This window comes from Nelusetta ayraudi, unplaced genomic scaffold (assembly GCF_046127955.1).
Source record: "Nelusetta ayraudi isolate G7.1 ecotype Tasmania unplaced genomic scaffold, CSIRO-AGI_Nayr_v1 ptg000053l, whole genome shotgun sequence".
Taxonomy (NCBI): Eukaryota; Metazoa; Chordata; class Actinopteri; order Tetraodontiformes; family Monacanthidae; genus Nelusetta; species Nelusetta ayraudi.
Genome location: NW_027466103.1, coordinates 3,194,870 through 3,207,302, shown reverse-complemented (window position 1 = coordinate 3,207,302; position 12,433 = coordinate 3,194,870). Strand labels below are relative to the sequence as shown.

The following is a 12,433-nucleotide window of genomic DNA, read 5'->3' as shown; positions in this document are numbered from 1 at the left end:
ATTATTATTATGATTAGTAGTAGTAGTAGTAGTAGTAGTTAGCAACCAGACAACCAGAAGAAGTGGCTGCAAACCCCGACTGAACACCTGTTTTGTTAGCTTCTTCAAACGCAGCCTCTTTGTCTGACGGCTGAAGACTGTTGAAATGTTTTTGGGATGTTTTTCTGCCCCTCTGGTCCATTTGTTCAAACAGAGGAGGCCTTTGGTGAACGTGGTCATCTCCCAGCTGCAAAGTCCCAGTTTTGATTTCCAAGGCAGCCCAGGACTCTCATATCCTCATCTCCAGTTTCCTTCCGTACTTCCAGCTCCCTGCAGTCCAACATAAACCCTCCAACTTTGATGAACTGGAGGCTTCGAGGCTCTCCGAGGGGGCACAGCGAGTCTTTGAGGTTGGCGGCTCAGTGGTGACACTGGCCATGCTGCTGTGACTCCGCCTACTTCCTGCTGGGCTCTGCAATAACGAAAAGTCTAATCTGCGAATGTTGCTGCTGGTTCTTGCCGTCTGTCCCAAAATCTGACTTGCATCATGTCGCTAAGCTGTGGAATGAAGCCAAATTAAACAACTCTGAGTTGTCAAAGACTTTTAAAGAAGAAGAAAGAATATTTTCTAAGGAAGCCGCCTGACAGCGTGTTTGGTATCTATGCCACTGTATGGCACTGGTGGGCCTTATTTATATTCTAATATACAGAGTCAGCCAAAAATAATGTATACATGCATCAGGAAAAGCAAAACTTGCTAAAATATTTCAATACCAAATGAAACCAGACATCACGAGATATCATAATTGGATCAAACTTGGAAAGAGGTATCCGTATGTGTAGTATGTAAAAATACAAGTTAAATATTTGTGCGTTACATATAGGTGTGTGTGTGTGTGTGTGTGTGTGAGAGAGAATCGTTCTAAGAGTCTAAAAACCAAATGACTTTTATTGTACTGCGCGTATACACTTTTATTAATGTATTTATGGTCAGTATGTTAAGATTTTACCAATATAAAAATCATAAATCAAGTCAAATTTTACACACTGAACCTTTAAACAACTCTGAGCTGCTATTTCAGAGGAACACCCCGCCTCCCGACGACTCACCTGGCTTTATTTCTCCCTCCGACACCAGGCGACGCTATAACTGAGCTCCCTCTCCCTCCCGGCAGGCAGTCGGGAAGCAGCGTTCACCTATGCCATCACGGCGGCGGGCGTGGCCCACGCCATCACAGCGGCCTGCAGCCAGGGCAACCTGAGCCAATGCGGCTGCGACCGGGAGAAGCAGGGATACTACAACCAGGAGGAGGGCTGGAAGTGGGGTGGCTGCTCCGCCGACATCAAGTACGGCATTGAGTTCTCGCGTCGCTTCGTGGATGCCCGTGAGATCAAGAAGACCCCGCGGCGCTTGATGAACCTGCACAACAACGAGGCGGGACGCAAGGTAACAAGGCACTCAAATGCACTACTTCAACAACTCAACATCAGGGGTCAAAAACTGATTCTGATCGACTCAAGATTCTAGATTGCAGAACTTTATTTGTTACAGGCTTGTGCTGGAGTGTCTGTGCTTACGCGAGACCAACAAAAAAAAATTCACAGTCACGACAGGAACAGCAAGAGCAGCAAAAACAATCTGAAATAATAACAATAATAATAATAATAATAATAATAATAATAATAATAATAATAATAATAATATTAACAAAATTGTGTTTTTTAAAATACAAAAATAGCACACCCTTCACAAGTGTGTAAAAGTACAAGAGCATTGGTGCATGTTACCAAAGTAAATATATTTCTGCTTTGCTGACCAGAGAGCCCAAATCTTTCTTTGGGATTTCTTTCTTGAAGCTCCTAAAGCAGCACGGCTTGATTCCTCGGTTTGTTTGACGTGTTTTTTCTTGGCCACTTCACACATGAAACTGTCTGAATGGAAAAGACAAGCGTTAAATCAGTCGAGTAGCCCTGCTGGATTGAAAACTGTTTTGTTCTTGTACATGATGATAGTAAAACTAGTCCTTTTGTTTTTTGTTTGTTTTTTGTTTGTTTTTTTTGTTTGGTTTTTTGTCTCCCTGCGACAGAATCCTCATCAGCTGTCAATAGAGTCAGTTATTCAATGGGAGCAGGCAGATGAAGAGGTGCTTCTAAATTGATCCCATCTTTTGTAATGACTTAAAATTGGCATTATTAAAAAAGAAAGAAAGGAAAAGAAAACTAGAAAACTGTAATCAAAAGCTCATTTCACGACTGAAGCGGATTAAGCAGCCGCTGAATCAGCAGGTGTGTTTCATCCTGCATGAGCCTACTGTTGGTGGGAACAGTGAAGTTCTCGAGCAGCAGCAGCAGCTTTGTTTCCTCTGGTGGATTTTCTCCCCGGTGGCTTCTGACATACACACCTCTCACGACACATCTCGGTCGTCCTGGTCCTCAGTCTGCTTCCAGGGTGGAATGAAAATCTGACCATGGCTTTGACAAGGTCACACAGAGAGTGTGGGTCTCTAAAAAAAAATAAATAAAAAAAATGGATGGAGTGAAGAAAAAAAACGTAACAAAAGTGTGAGCACACAGGTGGCGAGAGAGCAAGTGACTGATAGAAACAAGGCATCATGCCTGGAAGAAGCTGGAGTGGAAGAAGCTTGACTGGACATCTTATACAACCACTTCAAACACGTTGACGATTCCTGCTTTTGGTTGGAGGAGTCGCAGCTCTAACAGACCTGTTTGGCCTTTCTCTCTCTCTCTCTCTCTCCTCCCTCTCTCTCTCTCCTTTTCTCTTTCTTGATCTCTCTCTGTAGAAGAGAAAATAAAGACAGAACAATTTTGGTTTCTGAACCTTTTATAAGTTTCTTAAACAAAAGGTGGACACTAAAGTGGACACTAAGGTGGACAGCTAAAGGGCTCATGATGTGTAAAACTGCTTATTTTCCTTGCTCCACTCTTCGTGTGAGAGTGTGTGAGAAAACACACTTCAGCTCCTTGTGATATCACAAAGAAAACTGACGACTGAGGTATTTGATCCCCCCCTCCGAGACCACCTGATGGTCTCCTGGCCTTTTTCTCCTTCCAAACAAAAGACAACACCAATGACTACAGAATTATATTAATTAACAGAAATGAGGCAATAAAAAATAAAAATAAAATAAATAAAAGTAAAAATAAATATTGTCAGGAAACTGCAAACAGAGGGCTAAATGTACTACATTCATCTGAAGTTTCCTGGAGTGTTAGCAAGACGATGATGATGATGATGATGATGATGATGATGATGATGATGATGATGATTATTATTTTATTTTATTTCTCTATTATTATGACGATGGTCACTTTGACTTTACCTGGATGTGCCTTTACCCCCTCCTCCCCACACCCCCACCCTCCTCATTCAGGTCCTGGAGGAGAGGATGAAACTGGAGTGCAAGTGCCACGGCGTGTCGGGCTCCTGCACCACCAAGACCTGCTGGACCACACTGCCCAAGTTCCGTGAGATCGGCTACGTGCTTAAGGACAAGTACAACCAAGCGGTGCAGGTGGAGGTGGTGCGGGCCAGCCGGCTGCGCCAGCCCACCCATCTCAAGGTGAAGCAGATGCAAGGTTACCGCAAGCCCCTGGACACGGACCTGGTGTACATCGAGCGCTCACCCAACTACTGCGAGGAGGACGCAGCCACGGGCAGCGTGGGCACGCAGGGCCGCCTGTGCAACCGCACCTCGCCGCACGGTGACGGCTGCCACCTCATGTGCTGCGGCCGCGGCTACAACACACACCAGTACACCAGGGTGTGGCAGTGCAACTGCAAGTTCCAGTGGTGCTGCTTTGTCAAGTGCAACACCTGCAGCGAGCGGACGGAGGTGTTCACTTGCAAGTAGCCGCGAGGAGGTGGCGGAGGGGAAAGAAAAATGAAAGGAAAAAAACAAAAAGAGGGAGGGAACGAATCCCAGCGGCTCCTCTCAGCATCAATTTGCACAGCAGAATCTTATGTACGTTTTTTTCTTCTTTTTTTTTTTTCGGAAAGTAAATGCTAAGTATCTGTAGATGAATACCCCCGCCCCGACCCTCCCGGCCCCCGCCGAATCACTTGACCTTGGCCGTGACCGTCACGGTGAACGTGCTGATGGACTAATGGATCCGGGACAGACTCCTACGACTCGGGGAACCATTGGATGTGGGGAGCGACGGAGGGCGGAGGGCCAGCTGGGAGTCAGTCGCAGCGTCTCTACACATCTTTTCTACTTTATTCTCTTCACCCAACAAGAGAAAGATTTTGTCAAGATCTTAGTCTTCGGAGTCGTGCATTTTTGTTGTTTTTTTTTTTTTTATTACCACTAGTAAACAAAAGTCACTCTTGAGATGATGATGAACTGCTCCCCACCCCCCCAAAAAAAAAAAAAAAAAAATCTTACCCTCTCCCTGATTTGCTGGGTCGTCGATGCTGGAGGATGGCAGATATGAAGAACGTTTTATAAGCATGAGTGCGAAAAAAAAAACAAAAAGACTGTGTGAGTGGAGAGCTCTGGTGGAAGCCGCTGCTGCCAACTGGAAGGTGGTGGAATCTGTTTGTTTTCCAGTCACACTGGGACTGTCTGTTCTGAACACTGAAAAATAAATGGTTTATTTATGTTATAGTATCTTAAAACGAAGCACTAACGGGTAGAGATGTCTTTTTTTGTACTAAGTGTAAAGGAAAAAAAAACTTTATAGAAACTGACTGAAGATGTGTGTCTATTAGAAATGAATCCCAGATAAACTGCTCTTTCCTTAACGAGAAAGGTTTTCATTGCTACTGGTGTGTTGACGACAGCAACAAGGCAAAAAAAAAAATATTACGGTGTGTTTGGCATTCCGACGCCTCTGTTCTATTTTTACTGTAGCCTAGTTTCTTTGCAATCCTTTATTTCCCCCAAGCGTCAATGCATCAACACAGATGCTTCTGATAGTTTTGTTATTAGACAGCAACATGGTAAAAAAAAAAACAAAAAAAACAAAACAAAACATCAACAACAAAAAAAACAAACCTTTAGCTGCAGAGATCCCTTCTCACGTCTTTAAAACATGGAACTGATATATTGCTGGATGTGTTGTCAAGTGCTGCACTGATATTTTTTATTCAGATAAAACATATGAGAACTAAATAAACTCCAATTTGACTCAGTTTGGCAGTTCATTGCTGAAGAGCCGACCTGCACTCTGCCCTCTGCTGGCTGAAAGACGTCCAGTTGTGTTGACCATGGCCGACTGTTTTATTTTTGTTTGTTTGGGGTTTTTTTTGCATTGGAATGTTCCAGAAAGAACTCGCTGAAGTTTCATTCATTTCCCCGTCTCCTCACTCCAGTTTAGGTGAGGTTTTGACCACAAAACCTTTTTTTGGTGCTTCACAGCAAAGGACCTGATGAAGATAGGCATTCAAAAAAAAATAAAGGGGAAAAAACACCAAAATAGACAGCTTGTCCTGCATCATCCAAGACTTTGCAAGCCCAGAAATGTTTAGCAATTCAGAAAACTTTCCATGGGCATGAGGGTGAAGATAATGAGTGTTTTATTTTTTTCTTTATTTCTTTTTTATGTTGAGCGAACTGGTCCTTTAACACAAAGCCAACTCGCTTTGTCGGTTGATTTACAGCTATAGGAGGATTTTGGCTTCTAGCAAAGATTTGGCTTATTTTGCCACAATGCTTCATATTATTACAATTTGGATTTTATGTTTGGGGGGTTTGGATATTTGTTATAACATTGTACTTGCCAGGCTATTAACTGAGGTCTGGAAGGACAGTGACACACTGAGGCCTAATAGGGGAAAAAGTTACAAGAATTCAGATGATTATGAATCTGGGAATGGTTGTGTGCAGAGCCAGCAGTTTACTCTGATTATCTAAACCACGCTGGTATAAACAATAAAATGTCTTTATATATCTCGGTTGGAATGTACGTTGCTCTGAGCGTGGATCAGGAACGGTTGGTCAGAAGAGGAGGACATTGGAGACACTTGCAGAGAATGTTGTTTCCTTCCAATAATCCTAGCGAATCGTCACTAACAATTTTTTGAAGTGTTTCCAATAATTGTTACAATAAGTAGAGGAATTAGGCTAGCTTTTCACACTTAAACTACAACTGTTTCATGGCTGATGGTCTAAGCTAACTGGTATCTGATGGCCAGTTAAACTGCAGCCAAGATATCATGTATATGTATAAAATTCCCGTGTGTCAGTAAAAGAGCTCTCTCTCTTTTTTTTTTTTTTTTAGCTGTGTCACCATGACATACTGGTACAACACAACCTGAAGCTAGCTGTTCTGTTCCACGAAGCTTTGCTAACTGCCTTGGGCTTAGCTTCATCTGTCAGACAGAAATCAAGGACGCTAAAAAAAGACAAGTCATTTCATTTCATTCAACAGTGGGGGATTTTTTTCTGAGGCTTTGACTTCTTCTTGTGTTGTTGAAAATGTTCTTTTAGTGTCGTTCTTCTAATTCAGTTAAACACCATATTCTATATGCCATATTTCACTCATGGAAGATGCACAGACAGAGGACAACCAATGTGAGAGGGGAAAGAACTCCTGACCAAGTACAACCACCAGCTACTGTTTAAACAAGCCTAGATATTGTTATTAGAATCAACTATTACTACCTAATAATACCACCCAATAATTTCAATGATTGGTTCAATTATTAGCTGTCATGTAAACAAATTATGTATGTATATATGTGTGTGTGTATATATATACATATATATACAACCTAATATTTCTCACTTGAAAAGGATTGTGTCTTCCAAACCGTGAGCATGCAAAAACAGAAAGTTGGTGTGCCCTCAATTCGATGATCAGCACTGGGCTGTAAAGCACGCAAGAAAAGAAAAAACAAAAACAATCTCCGAACCCTGGAGTAAGGAATCCTCATTCTTCACTTTCTTGCTCAATGCATGTTGGTGCAAGATTGTTCTAGTTTGGAGCCAAGTCGCCCGTATTGATTGTTCCAACAAATACCCAAAGCTATTATTTTCATTATTCCTTTCTCCTTGAAGGAAAACACACACTTTAAATCTTGTCATTGTTGGTATCCCGACTGGAAGCCAAACTTTATGTAGAGGTCTGTTTTCCAAACATTACAACCATGCTTAATATAGTTACTGGCAAATGCATTAGGAGGGCATAAATCATTAAAAATCAGAAATAAATCTAGCTCTGTGCTGACTTTGACGTATTTTGTACACAGCACATTTTCATAATACGCTGTGGTCTTTGTCTTGATTGTGGCATGCATGGAGCAGACTTCAATTATCTCCCCGGCATGGAAAGAAGTGTCCTCTTTGTGTCTGTTCAAAAAGAGAAGAAGAAGTAACTAGAAATTTAAGAACGTTTTGTTTCTTTAAGGTTGAGTAAGTATGACCCCATAAAATAAATCTGATGTTAAGAGTTGCATAGGATTATTCACCAAGTTGGAACCTGGTCCAGTTGGAACATCTTCTGGGGATTTTTCTTTTTTCTTTTCTTTTTTTTGTTTTACATTTTAGAAAAAAAAACAAAAAAATCCAATTTTTCTTCTTATCACATTCCTGATTATTAAGTCCGTCCAAACTGCTACTGCAGCTACCTGCATGTCAACAAGGTTTGGACATGCTTGTATTCTGCTGTAGACCTTGAAGGCAGCATCGTGTTGAAAAACAGGACTATCAGGAAAACAAAAAGGATGATTTAGAATTCACAGTAAAAGAATACCAGAGACTGTAGCTGGTTTTTATTTTGGTACAGTTTTTTTTTTTTTCAAGTGAACCAAAGAGGGGAAGAGGAGCTTTATGCAAATGTGGACTGATATGAACAGGAAGTTGCTCAGTTTGTCTTTTTTTTTTTTTTCAGACACACACACAGTGTGCGCGTAGTTTTTGAGATGGGTGGAATCTCTTGATGAAAGAAGCAGCTAATTCAAAACATGCTGAAGAGTTTACTGTAGAAAACAGTGTTAATCTACTCTAAAAGTGCTTTTATGCACGATAACCTCTTTTTACTCTGTACATTGGCTTAACATATGTTTATAAAAATAACTAGGACAAGTATTTGTTTTCCTGGAAATTTGCAGAACTTTCGACTTTGACCATGATCACTTACAGTGTGAAAAAAAAAAAAACAGCTGTGTGAAAGAGAGCTGAGCCATTTCACTCATTAGCCAGACGCTCCCACTCGTCCTCCTGTATGTGAAAAGCATTGTGGGCGGGCAGCAGGGCAGAAGTAAGACGTGTTTTGTTAGTTGTCTGAAGCCCTGGGGACCGGAACTGCATAAGCTCCCATCACCATGGCAGTGGATTGAGAAAAATAAATCTGTGTGTTTCCGACAAACATTTTGTCATTAAAAATATGAGGTAGAAAAACAAAGTCTGCGGCCGCCGGCAGCCATTGTTTGAGTGTCAGGATCATTAAGCTCATTGGGAGAAACTCTCGCTTCTGGTCTAATTCACACAGCTGGAGAGGGATGGCCAGTGCAGGGATAACATGTGACCAATGACATTACTGGAACTGAAAGTGGCCGACGCATCAACTGTTTTTTTTATGCCAATACCGCCACCAGACCATTTTTCAGGGTTAAGATGTCGAAGAGAAGCACCAACGCTGTAGAATCAGTTTGAAAAAGGAAGTGTGTTGTGTTTCCACTAAAACAGGAATAAATTTTCAAACCTGAGCCGAGCAGGTTCAGGATCTGCTGTGTGATCTGAATTTTGTTGCACAAGTTTCTCTTTTTAGCTTTTTTACGGTATTGTTAAACATTTATCTTTATTTGTGCTCCACCGTTTGCCAAGAGCAGCGCAGCGTGAGCCAACCAAGTGAAACACCCGATGTTTACCACTCTTCCTCCAGTCCTTTGTCTGTTTGTTTCATTGCTGGCGAGGAACAAGAGAACCTTCGAGACCAGTAGCTCGGCCTTGCGCTGATAAGACACATGTTAAGTTGAGGGGTGAGAGGAGGGAGACAGTGGGCCGACAGGAAGAAGAAGCAGAAGAAGACGAAGAAAAACACACACACACACATTGTGAGAGGGGACACAGTTGGATCAAAGAGTCAGAGGTCCTCTGAACTATTTGAGATTAGCCAGAGTAGGAACACGGGCTTGTTGGGATTGTTACCTCTAAGACTCCACACTTCAATTACAGACTTCACCTCTGGGCTGGAGAAAAGGAGTATTTAAAAGTCCCATGGATGATGGATTGCACTGGGACAATCCCTTAAGTCCCACTTGTTATTCCAGGATGTGAAGGATTCCACTAAGGTGACACAAACACGTAGGAAACATCACTTAGCGGCGCTCCACACTGAAACCTGGGCTTGAAACAAAAAAAAAACCCTCACGTTTATAGCGAAGGCCACGCACAATAGGGTGAAAACAGCTCAGCAGTGGTTGAGAATGCAGAGTTGTTTCTTTTACCCCCCCAAAAAATTGAGATCACCGTGATTTTTTTATATATATATATATATATATTTTTTTTTTTAACGTTTTCCTTTGACTTTGTTTCACCACAACTCTTGTTGTGGTGAAAGAGCGTCATTTGGAAGCTTCTCATCATCTGTTGGATATTAGTGGTGAGGAACACATGGCCATTCAAAGGCAGGGCCTCGCGTGACATCATCCACCACAAGGCAGCGTGGGGCTCATCCAGCTCCCCGTGGGCCCAGGACTCTGAACGCCACCTGACTGCTGCCTCCACTGCCAGTTGGGGCTCTCTGATGCTGCTTCTGGAGGAATTGTTCATAGTTGTGGGCACTTCAAATCAGCAAATCAAAACAGGAAGTGAATTTACAATGAAAAATAATGGCACGTACAAGTACAGCACCCAGTAGAAAATCTTGTTTTTTGCAACGACAAACAGATTTCACGAGTGTCCAAAACTCATCTTCCACTTTTCCATGTTTCCACTTCTTTCCACCTGTGACACTTTTTCACTCATTCCACCCAGGTCATGTGACCAGCATTTTCTTCTAATTAGAGGGGATATACGTGATATTGTGTTACGGGTGTCGAAGGAAAATGCACCATAATAATGCAGCTCCCTGCCCGGGCCTTTTGTTTATTGAGCACTGAACCTTCGCTAAGAGGACACAACACACACCACCGTTATGTTGTTTTCTATCATTGTTGTTTTTAGGCCGATTTAACCTTCCTGTCGTGTTCAGGTCAAATCTGACCGATTTACAACTTAAAACACTCCGAGATATTGTGTTTTTTTTTTTTATATATGGAAGTTAAACAGATTGCCTCAAGGCCTTATGATATCCTCCACACTATGCACTTGAACATATAAAATTGATGATGACCTCTTTCATTGAATTTTGAGTGTTTTAATTAAAAGTGACCGCCATAGGAAATGAATGGGTATCCAGACTATATTCATCCATCAGACAGAAAACATCCCCATACACACCACCCCAACTCACTCACTCACTCACTTCAGACTGAACATTGTCTTTTGTGGGTACACATCTCTTTCCCGCGCTTATGTGCCGATCCTCCCACGTGAACCAACTTCCTGATGAAACAATGTATCATATCTTATCATTCATTCATCGTCCATCTTCCGTACCCGCTTCTTAACGAGCTCAGGGTCATGGGGGTCCGCTGAAGCCTATCCCAGCTGTTATGTGAACCCATACACCTGCAAGCGAATGACAGCCCGCTGGCCTGTGGCACTGTTCCACAACATCCTTGGTGTGTCTGCTTTCAATGCATATGTGGTGTGGACAGCCATCGACCCAACCTGGAATCAGGGGAAAGGTACACATTCATTTCCTATGGCAGTCACCATTGACCGGGAACACTACAGGTGTAACAAGGTTGATTAAAACGCTGAAAATTCAATGAAAGAGGTCATCATCAATTTTATATGTTCAAGTGCATTGTGTGGAGGATATCATCAGGCCTTGAGGCAATCAGATGTAAAACACAATATTTATGAGTGTTTTAAGTTGTAAATTGGTCAGATTTGACCCGAACACGACCGGAAGGTTAAATAGAGTTGTTTGATCATGACGCCTATTTGGCCACGATACAGAAGCAATTCCACTCTCATCTCGCTCTGTGTTGCTGTTTTGTTTGCTGTTCAACAATATATATGTATATACATATGTGTGTGTGTGTGTGTGTGTGTGTGTGTGTGTGTGTGAGAGAGAGAGAGAGAGAATGTCTATAAATATATCATATAATATATGAAAGCAGGAGGGATTAGTCTATGAGGAGCAGTGACGCCCAATTTGGTGAACACACCTGTTTATGTTGGACTGGGGCTGAAAGCTGCTGGTAAAATATGAGTGAGGTTAATTCTCGTGCGGTGACGCCCTCAGGCCTCACAGCTCCAGTCGGGACGGCATCAGCAGTCTGAGACCACGGGCTGCGTCCAACCACGGCCACCAGCCGCTGCTAAACTGCTCTCATCACTCACGCAAACACAAAGGACCGTCCAGAGATCATTGCGTGCCAATCTGCACTTCTTCTGCTTCTTCTTTTTCTTCAGATCTGTGCATCTGTCGGGGTGTGTGTGCGTGTATGTGTGTGTGTGTGTGTACAGGATAGTACTTCTTGGGGTGAAGTGGGTTCCCGTGTGGAGATATTTAGTCGAGTGAGTTCGAGGACGGCCCACACGTGCTCCTGAGCTCCTCAGTGTCCAGCGGTTGTCTCGGCTGCGGCTTCTCCTTGAGGCTATTTTCCCCCTCATGTTTTGTTTTGGCGTAGTTCTAAAAGTGGGAACTCTGCACCTTGTAGAAGAGTCCCGTTAACCTTGTAAAAGAGTAGCGCAAATTTCAACTCACTGTTGCTCATCACCCTCCAACAGCAAGTGTTATTGGGTTTTTGGTTCAAGTTTTCCAAAGTTCTGTGCTATTAGTAAATAACAGTCAACTACAGTGATTAGCATTGGGCAGTTTCAGCAAAACTGTTTTTGTTCACATTATAGAAAACCAGGAAAATGACAATAGCTAGGCTTTTTTTCAATGGATATCATTTTTTTTGTAATTGGCTTTTGCTAAAGTTTAGCTAAACATAACACTGCTGTGTCAAAACTCAGACAGTGCACCATTGGAAGCCTGGATGTGCAGCACTGCAGCTCAACACTGCAGCTCAACGAGTGGAGTTGGGTAGACAGGCAGCCTCTGAAAAGCTTCCTAATGGCTCTGATGAGATGAGCTCAATCCAGAGGATTTAGGAAACATTCCATCTGATGTGCCAAGTGAGAAGCAGAATGCAAGTTTTCTTTACTAATTGAAAAAAAAATACAACAACAACCAACAACTCATCTTTAAAGCAAATATAGAGCCAAGGCGTACGTAGCTAAAGTGAGTAGAATGAGGTCAGTCCAAACCATCGAGCATCAGACCAGCTCACTGTGCTCTAATCTGAATGATCTGCTCTCATTAAGAAAAAAAAACATCAATATGCTGCACAGCTGGAACCACAGAACTTGACACTCCACAGCTGCTG

General features: G+C 42.5%; 1 protein-coding gene across 2 annotated transcripts in view; it reads left to right on the top strand.

Moving 5' to 3' along the window:
* wnt7bb (wingless-type MMTV integration site family, member 7Bb) overlaps positions 1 to 5,133 on the top strand; it is a 35,245-nt gene extending 30,112 nt beyond the window's left edge. For both annotated transcript variants that reach the window (XM_076038014.1, XM_076038015.1), the window contains exons 3-4: positions 1,155 to 1,426; positions 3,372 to 5,133. In XM_076038014.1, coding sequence (XP_075894129.1) covers positions 1,155 to 1,426; positions 3,372 to 3,851 — 752 coding nt within the window. In that variant the 3' untranslated portion in view covers positions 3,852 to 5,133. The remainder of the gene's footprint in view (positions 1 to 1,154; positions 1,427 to 3,371) is intronic.
* The last annotated feature ends 7,300 nt before the right edge of the window (positions 5,134 to 12,433 follow it).